This window comes from Entelurus aequoreus, linkage group LG09 (assembly GCF_033978785.1).
Source record: "Entelurus aequoreus isolate RoL-2023_Sb linkage group LG09, RoL_Eaeq_v1.1, whole genome shotgun sequence".
Lineage (NCBI taxonomy): Eukaryota > Metazoa > Chordata > Actinopteri > Syngnathiformes > Syngnathidae > Entelurus > Entelurus aequoreus.
The window spans coordinates 51,500,923-51,510,922 of record NC_084739.1 but is presented as its reverse complement, the minus strand read 5'-3'; the positions used below and the strand labels follow the sequence as shown (position 1 = coordinate 51,510,922).

Sequence of the window (10,000 nt, the reverse complement as noted above, 5' to 3'; positions counted from 1 at the left end):
AACCAAACTTAATGAATGTTTTTTTTTTTGACAAATAAGTATGTGCTCCAATCACTCTATCACAAAAAAATAAGAGTTCTAGAAATTATTGGAAACTCATTTTGTCCTTCACAAGTGTATGTAAACTTTTGACCACGACTGTATGTATATGTGTACATGTACAGTATATGTGTATATGCATATGTGTGTTTATATATATATATAATTATTATTAATATTATCAATATTTTATTGATATTTTTTCTCAAGCAATGTACCTACCTTGTTCATGGTTTTACCATATCCAAACACACAACTTGTATCTTCAGTAAACTTTTCTGACAGGTGTGTCTGTTTCTCTTTCTGCAGGAGCTGAGTGATCAGACTGGTTGCGAGTTTGACAACAATGATGTCAGATGGGTCATCACTGTTCCTGCCATCTGGAAAATGCCTGCAAAACAATTCATGAGGGAAGCTGCTTATAAGGTGATGCTAGTTGCATGAGTGTGTATGTGCGCATGTAATTGGGCTAACAAACACTGAGACAAACACAAGCATACATGCATTTCCGCAAGTGAGCCAACTGTACCGCAATCGCTTCACCACAGTTACATTTCCCAATTTTTCTAAAATAATAGTTAGAAAGATTTTAAAATTAGCTTTGCTTTTCATATGGTTTTTTTTTTCAATGGTAAATGGGTTATACTCGTATAGCGCTTTTCTGCCTTCAAGGTACTCAAAGCGCTTTGACACTATTTCCACATTCACCCATTTACACACACATTCACACACTGACGGCAGGAGCTGCCAGGCAAGACCCTAACCACGACCCATCAGGAGCAAGGGTGAACTTGCTCAAGGACACAACGGACGTGACGAGGTTGGTAGAAGGTCAGGATTGAACCAGGAACCTTCAGGTTGCTGGCACGGCCACTCTCCCAACCGCGCCACGCCGTCCCCAATGAATATCTTTGCCTAGTTTTTTCCCATTGTATATGTTCTTGGTTATTGTATCTCCGAACATCACGTGCAACAAAAGTCTGTTTGCCCGCAAATCATTCCGTGGAATGCATTGTATAAACAAAGAATTGCATTCAGTCGCTGTACTTTTTTCATTGAGTACGACTGCAAAAGAAAGTTGTGAGTGTCAACACTTTGATGAAGAAGGTGACAAACACTATGGCATTCAAGAAATAACCCGTAGCAAAGGGAGATCACGTGATCTCCCTGTGCCCTACCCCCACCCCCATTCTCCACTCATCACGGTCTTCGCCAACAAGACTGTTCAATAAAGTAAAAGTAATGTTGGGTCATTTATACATTTCATGTATCGTGTATATGTATTTCACATAATTTTCTGCATGTAAAATGATCAATCCTTATAATTGTGTTTTGTGTTCATATTTTTGATGTTTGAAACAGACTAATTGGATATTATTTCTTATGGTAAAATTGCATTGTTACCACAGTACATAGTTTGTTTAATAATTGACAAATGTAGACACCTTTTCTGTATGAATAATATCCTTCAAGAATGTGTTCTGTAATGTATGTTGAGATACGGTACTACAGTATGAGTCCTCTGCAGTGGACACTTGTATTTTGCATGACAGGGCATTTTTTTCTGAAATGTGTAACTCTGACAAAAGAAATAGACCAAAAATAAATGTTCACTGGTAATGTTCCCTCTAAGGTGCGCGCCTGTGCAATTGCGCACTGCTCAAGCGTCCTCTGCGCACGGCAAATCTATGCCGCGCACAAAATCAAATAAAACAATAAGCGCATAACAATTTTCGACACACGGACACGACAGAGAAAACAGTTTTCGTCATCATTGTTCAAATATTGTAACGTCTGTCGAGACGCTTTGAGGACATGAATTCCATCGATCACTTTACTGAGCAAAACTCTTTATTGTCGGCCATAAACACATCACCAAAACATTAGTAAAAAAAATTATATCTAGCAAAACTGGTCATTTTCTGCAGTACTTACCAGACCAAAAGCAACTTTGTTACATCAACAGCTGCCGCTCGCTCTTTCTTACTTGCGCCAACACATGCACATATGGCACTTAGCCAGTGATGCGTTTACAGCCACACAAAAAGTCGGACAACTCCAACACCACACATAAAGTGTCATTCCAGGTCGTTACACTATGATTTACCAATCAAATGTGTGCTTATTCTAGTGTCATTTATTAGGAATCTTCATTTATAAATATTAATCATGAAATGTTGTTAGTATATTAAAGGCCTACTGAAACCCGCTACTACCGACCACGCAGTCTGATAGTTTATATATCAATGATGAAATCTTAACATTGCAACACATGCCAATACGGCCGGATTAGATTAGTTAAGTGCAATTTTAAATTTCCCGCGAAATATCCTGCTGAAAACGTCTCGGTATGATGACGTTTGCGCGTGACGTCACGGTTTGTAGCGGACATTTTGGGACAGCAGTGTGGCCAGCTATTAAATCGTCTGTTTTCATCGCAAAATTCCACAGTATTCTGGACATCTGTGTTGGTGAATCTTTTGCAATTTGTTTAATGAACAATGGAGATAGCAAAGAAGAAAGCTGTAGGTGGGAAGCGGTGTATTAGCGGCCGGCTGCAGCAACACAAACACGTAGCGTCTACGTCGTAGCCGGTGTTTTATTCTTTACATTCCCGAACGATGACAGTCAAGCTTTACCATTGGCCTGTGGAGAACTGGGACAACATAGACTCTTACCAGGAGGACTTTGAGTTGGATACGCATGCTTGTGGAGATGGCACAACAGAGACTCTTACCAGGAGGACTTTGAGTTGGATACGCGGTACCGTGAGTACGCAGCTGCGGCTTCCAAACATTTGATCGCTTGCCCGTACGTGCGTGCCGCTATGTGCATGTCACATACGTAACTTTGGGGAAATATATGTGCTGTATGAACTTTGGGGAGGTGAACGGTACTTTGGGCTTTGTTATCATTTTTTTTTCTGCCATATTACCTGTTTATAATACACTTTCAATTTCTATTTGAGGTCCATGAAACAGTGTTCTTATCTACAATAATGTTTCTTCTAAAGGGAATCATTTTGAATGTGTTTGTGGTTTTTTTAAATAAAACTTGGTTAAAAGATTTCAGTTTAAGTAATTTTTGAAAATGTTCAGCACATTTAAAAATACCGCAATAATGATTACCGTGATAATTGTGGTCACAATAACCGTGATAAAAATTTCCAGACCGTGACATCCCTAAATACATACTTACACGCATATGCACTAGAGATGTAAATCTTTTTTTTGGTAAACGATTTGAATCGCATGGGTTACGATGCGATTCAAAATTATTTATAAAACAAAACTTTTTAATGCGATTTGCTTTAGTGTATAAACGATTCAATAAGATTCAATACGGTGTATGAACATTTCGATTCTATGGTTAACATTTGTTGATGGACACATGTTTTACACCACAAAATAACATAAACATTCTGTCAGGACCTTGGCACCAAGCGCTCAGACGAGATCTGTCCAAACTAAGTCTATGTGCGTGAACTGATGAAAACTACTCCGATGAGAGGCTAAGGGCCAATACACTCCCTCACCCTACTTTTTTAGCCCTACCTACATTTTGCGCATTCCCATGAAGGTAGTGGTGTCCCAATAAATCTTTGCATGTAGGCGTAGTGGGCACAACAAGGGGTAGGGGGTATGAATGTAGCCCTTCAGAGTGAGGCATTTCAGATGCTGACTCGCTCAGGTTGGAGCAGAGAAACTTCTACAATTTCTGCATTGGTTACACGTTAGTTTGTAACGTTAGCCAGCTTGCCACGCTGGCTAACGTTAGGCTAAAATACCAAATGATAATACTAAAATACTAATACTATAAGCTTGCGAATGTGAAAACATTAATGCTACATGCCTTCAAAAAATTCAATAGTGGGTGTGATAACCGCTTCATGTGTCTACACTTGATTAACCTGAAGATTCAAAACGGAACCTTATCGATTGAGGGGGCTGTAACCGGCGTAGCCAAACCGGCCACTTCTCAAACTGGATATCCGGTGGCCTCCGTTTATCGTTAACAACCCTAATACACACATACATACAAAACCCAAAACCAGTGAAGTTGGTACGTTGTGTAAATTGTAAATAAAAACAGAATACAGTGATTTGCAAATCCTTTTCAACCTATATTCAATTGAATACACTGCAAAGACAAGATACTTAACGTTCCAGCTGGTAAACTTTGTTATTTTTGCAAATATTAGCTCATTTGGAATTTTATGCCTGCAACATGTTTCAAAAAAGCTGGCACAAGAGGCAAAAAAGACTGAGAAAGTTGAGGAATGCTCATCAGACACTTACAGGTGAACATGCTAATTGGGAACAGGTGGGTGCCCTGATTGGGTATAAAAGCAGCTTCCATGAAATGCTCAGTCATTCACAAACAAGGATGGGGCGAGGGTCACCACTTTGTGAACAAATGCGTGAGCAAATTGTCAAACAGTTTAAGAACAATATTTCTTAACAAGCTATTGCAAGGAATTTAAGGATTTCACGATCCACTGTCCGTAATATCATCAAAAGTTTCAGAGAATCTGGAGAAATCACTGCACAAGCAGCAAGGTCGAAAACCAACATTGAATGCCCGTGAACTTCGATCCCTCAGGCTGTACTGCATCAACAACCAACATCAGTTTGTAAAGGATATCACCTCATGGGCTCAGGAACACTTCAGAAAACCACTGTCAGTAACTACAGTTTGTCGCTACATCTGTAAGTGCAAGTTAAAACTCTACTTTGCAAAGTGAAAGCCATTTATCAACAACACCCAGAAACATAGTTTCTGAGAATTTGGCAATACATCCAATCGGCCTCACAACCGCAGACCAAGTGTAACCACACCAGCCCAGGACCTCCGCATCCAGCAGGTGCACCTCAATCATTATCTGAGACCAGCCACCCGGACAGCTGCTGCAACAATTAGTATGCATGACCAAAACATTTCTGCACAAACTGTGAGAAACCATCTCAGGGTATCTCATCTGTATGCTCGTCGTCTTCATCGGGGTCTTGACCTGACTGCAGTTTGTCGTTGTAACCGACTTGAGTAGGCAAATGCTCACATTCGATGGCGTCTGGCACGTTGGAAAGGTGTCCTCCTAATGGATGAATCCCGGTTTTCACTGTTCAGGGCAAATGGCAGACAGCGTGTGTCGTGTCGTGTCGGAGAGCAGATTGCTGATGTCAACGTTGTGTATCGAGGGGCCCATGGTGGAGGTGGGGTTATGGTATGGGGCAGGCGTAAGTTATGGTGTTCAACAACACAAGTGCATTTTAATAATGGCATTTTGAATGCAGAGGCACCCGACAAGATCCTGAGGCCCATTGTTGTGCAATTCACCCGGACCCATGTTGCAAGGATCTGTACACAATTCTTGGAAGCTGAAAACATCCCAGTTCTGCATGGCCACCATACTCACTGCACATGTCACCCATTGAGCATTTTTGCCAATATCCAGCAACTTCACACAGCCATTGAAGAGGAGTGGACCAACATTCCACAGGCCACAATCAACACCCTGATCCATGTCAAGGAGATGTGTTGCACTGCGTGAGGCAAATGGTGTTCACACCAGATACTGACTACCTTTCTGACTCCCCAGACCCCAAATAAAGCATAACTGCACATTTCGGAGTGCCCTTTTATCGTAGGCAGCCTAAGGCATACCTATGCAATAATCATGGTGTTTAATCAGCATCTTGATATGCCACACCTGTGAAGTGGGATGGATTATCTGGGCAACGAGGAAGTGCTCACTAACACTGATTTAGACATATTTATGAACAATATTTGAGTGAAATAGGTCTTTTGTGTAAATAGTAAAAGTTTTAGATTTTTTACTTCAACTCATGAAAAATGGGAGCAAAAACAAAAGTGTTGCGATTACATTTATGCAGCATACATATACATCCACTGTACACCCATTCACACACACATTCACTGTACACACATTCATACATACATACATATGCACATATACATACACCCATGCATACAATCATGCCTCAGCAAACGTATTCAATTACACTCATGCAAATACCCACATCACATAAAACATAATCTATTCATACCATTACAATGTAAATGATAATATAATCTCCTATTTTTCCCCCGTCTTTCTTTCCTTCTTTTTGTAATCTAATTATTCATCACAGTTATGTATTGTTGTATTTAAAGCGATCGTAATTGTGATGATATGTGTAAATATTGTTATTCATCATCAATATTGTTATTTTATTGGTATTGTGTCAATTTTAGTACATCAATGTTCATTGACGTTAAGCAACAAAATAAATATCCCACTCTATTTTCTAAAGTAAATCTGTACAGCAGATATAGGCATCAACAATATGATTTGCCTGAGTGACTGGACAGGACAGTCCAAAGTATGTTTTTTAAATGTATATTATAGCATGTTTTTGCCCAATCACTACAAATCACATTACACACTACCACCATATTTAAATGATATAAAGAACAATAATAAATACTTAACATTTTGAAACACTTAAATAGAGTGAATGAATTGTAATGTACAAGGGTTCCGTTTTTATTGTTGTAGAAATTCATAGTTGTCTGTATCAATCACTGAAATTCTGGTATCGTGAGAAATCTAGTTTCAATATATTGTTCTGCCTGTAACTAGTCTCGTATTTCTCTTTTTACAATAGTATTATTATTATGGAAGTAAAAACACAAATGAAACCAATGTCACCAAGAAACATCAGAACACAGAATGTAACAGGGGACCGCCTTTTCCGTTGTTAATGTGGTGTTTGTCACATGCAAGCTCAACAGACGAATGAAATGTTGCACATTACGTTGCAAGTTTGGCTAATGGTGAGAACGTGTTTTACAGTCTTCTCTAATTGGTTGCACTGCAATTCATCTGGAAGTTCTCTTTTGCATGCTTTGTGTTTTTTTGGGATTCTGATTGGCCAATGCGTTACACTGCGCCTGCCTGTTTCCACGGTGATGTCATCCTTTTGTCCTGATGACATGCCGTGTGTGTGCGTGTGTTTTGTTAAAGAGACACACAAAGGAGGGGAATGTGTTTGATTTTCTGGGTGCAGACACAGGAAGGAAGAGGAGGGCTTTTAGCTGTTATCAGCAATGTGAAGGTAGGGATGAAGTAGGCCAGCATGATTGTGGCCAAAATAATCACAATTATTTATATCAATATTGAAACCCAGAGTGGAACAAGCGGTAGAAAAAAGAATGGATGGATGGAAATCACGAATACTAATTATGGTTATTCATTATGTTAGGTAACCCAGGATTTTCCACAGGTCTGCATTCTACTTGTGGTAATGGGGTCCCAAAGGGGGAGGAGCCCGTGAATTTGAAATAAAATTGTCCAATCAAAAGGCAAAATAAATGTTATACATACTGTATATTTATAGACACATATATTTTTGTTGTCGTTCATTATTAAGTCCCAAGCAGCGGAGCAAATCCCGCAGGGGCGATGCAGAGCACCACCAGGGCCCTATTGAAGTTGCTGGGTTTTTTTTTCCATACGCTTGGACACCTTTTTGAGGCCCATAACATGAACGTAAGGTGCCCATATTTTGCAGCCGCGAAAATTTTTATAATACTTGGGTCCCGAAAATGAAATTTCAAAATTGGCTCTCTAGCGCCACCTTTAAAATGAGAAAATATCAGCCCCTCCTACCAGTTTCACGTATCAACACGGAAATCGCATGAGACATTTATCATGACGGGACACACATAAAAGTTTAGGAACCCATACCTGAAAACAAAGAAGTCGGCCATCTTGGTTTCTGTCTGCCATTTTTCGGCAAAAAAAAGGGATTGTACTTTAACAAACTCCTCTTACGGACATTGATTAAATGACAGATACTACACATATTGGCGGCGATAAAATGCAAACACATTTTTTCTACGCCATAGGATGTGTAAGTGGCATTGTGCCAAACTTGGCTGCGATGGTTTTTGGCCTGTTTTTGGCGTGAAAAAGGTGTCGTACTTTAAAGAACTCCTCATAGGGACTTGGGCCAAATAGGTCACGGTTAAAATTACAGATACAACACATAGAGGTGATGATATATTGCGAAACAAATTTTGCCTACGCCATAAGATATGGGCAGGGTATGGCAACAAACATTGCCCGATGGCTTTTGCCATTTTATACGAAACGTTAAAAATTCAGCTCCACAAACTCCGATCTTGATCCTAACTGGTAGAAATGATGATGATGATGACACCCTGTAATGCCCGATGGGTAAGTACTTGTACATACATATTCATAGTGGGCGGAACCTGGCGGCGAAAACTGCCGCATGCCATTTCCAATCTAACTGTCATTTCTGCACTTTCGGTGATCAAAGACAAATACTGAACTGATGGGTGATGATAAATTGCAAACACACTCATGGCAGGATGTGGGCGTGGCATGGGGCCAAACTTTGATCTGATGGCTCGCCACACAACACAAAATGTTAATAACTCAGCCCCACAAGTTCAGATCTTGATCCTAATCGGTAGAAATTATGTTGACAACGCCCTGAAGTTCTAGATGCGTCAGTACCTGTAAAGCCATTCAAAGTGGCCGAAGTCTGGTGGGGAAATCTGCCCAACGCCACTACTAATCAAACTGTCCGATCATTGGATCTTCTTCCTAACTGACATGACAAGGTCAGGGAGTCAGGATATCGCGAAGGACATGGCCGCATGCGTCATGCATGCCGGCTAACAATTGGAACTATGCAGTGCAAGGGGGGCGAGGGCCCGTTCAACGCTGCTGATACATTTGGTTGCGATAACCATGATAACACATTTTCATACTGTGACATCCCTACGGTAGTGTTTTAGCTACTTCTAAATTACTAATCCTTGTCTCCGTGGCAACAAATAAAGTAGGTTTCTTACAAGTATCATCCCTGCAGGACGAGGAATACACACTGTAGGAGGATACAATTGCTGACCGCTAACAGGTCAGCTCCTCAATGTAAATAGACAAAAAAAACTCATGTGGATATGGGTAGTCCATCCATCCATCCATTTTCTCCCGCTTGTCCCGTTCGGGGTCGTGTCAGTGCCTTTGTCTTTATGTTCATTAATAGTATCAACATGTCACCCTTTTCACGTTACATGATGCCTTTATCTCTATGTTTATATTTTAATAGAGAGAAGTATTTGTTTAAGTTATGCAGGGAGGTAATGGGTCCCATTTTTATAGTCTTTGGTATCTCAGGGCAGACACTCTAACCACTAGACCACTGAGTAAGCATTGGTTATATTTGTTCGTATACCAATAATTACTGTGGCTAATCAAACGGGTACAGCTAACCCTAGGTTGTGGGAGAGCTGCGTTGTAGGAGTGTAAGAGTAGGGTAACATGCCTACTAACAGCTAATTTAACGGAAATTAAGCGAGGGGAAAGCAAATTAAACAAAGCGCTCGGCCAAACGACGTAAGTGTGCATGTGCCGGCGCTGCATGACTCGTTTTCCAGGAAGTAAGCAGTGTTGCCTAAATGCAATAATAAATGAAGTTTTTTCGGTAATTAAAAATTTAAACGGTATTACTAACCGTCAGGAATTTTACCGCGGTTTATCATTGTACCATTTAGCGTTACATCCCTACACTGCCGGCTGCCGCTGGACGTTAGCCGCTAGCTAGCCACATTTTAAAGCACCTCTTGCTGAGCAAAAAAAAAAGAGGGAGCTGGTATTTTTTAATGGCAGTACAGTACCGTTTATTATTCATTAGTGCCGCAGTACTTAATTAGCACAGGTATACCGTACAACCCTAGTATGTATATATGTATATTTATACTGTATATATGTATATATATTACATATGTATATATATGGCATGGTCTTGCCGTCAATTTTTTAGGGCATTACTGCAAGTGACAAGGGTGGTCGCTGCACTTACCGCGGTTGCCGTGGTTAAATTCGAGCCCTGCATCTGTGTGTGTGTGTGTGTGTGTGTATATA

The 10,000-nt window shown here is 40.3% G+C and overlaps 1 protein-coding gene across 6 annotated transcripts in view; it reads left to right on the top strand.

Moving 5' to 3' along the window:
• Positions 1-10,000, top strand: part of hspa12a (heat shock protein 12A) — a 178,586-nt gene that overhangs the window by 114,677 nt on the left and 53,909 nt on the right. For all 6 annotated transcript variants that reach the window (XM_062058912.1, XM_062058910.1, XM_062058909.1 and 3 more), the window contains exon 6: positions 349-465. In XM_062058912.1, coding sequence (XP_061914896.1) covers positions 349-465 — 117 coding nt within the window. The remainder of the gene's footprint in view (positions 1-348; positions 466-10,000) is intronic.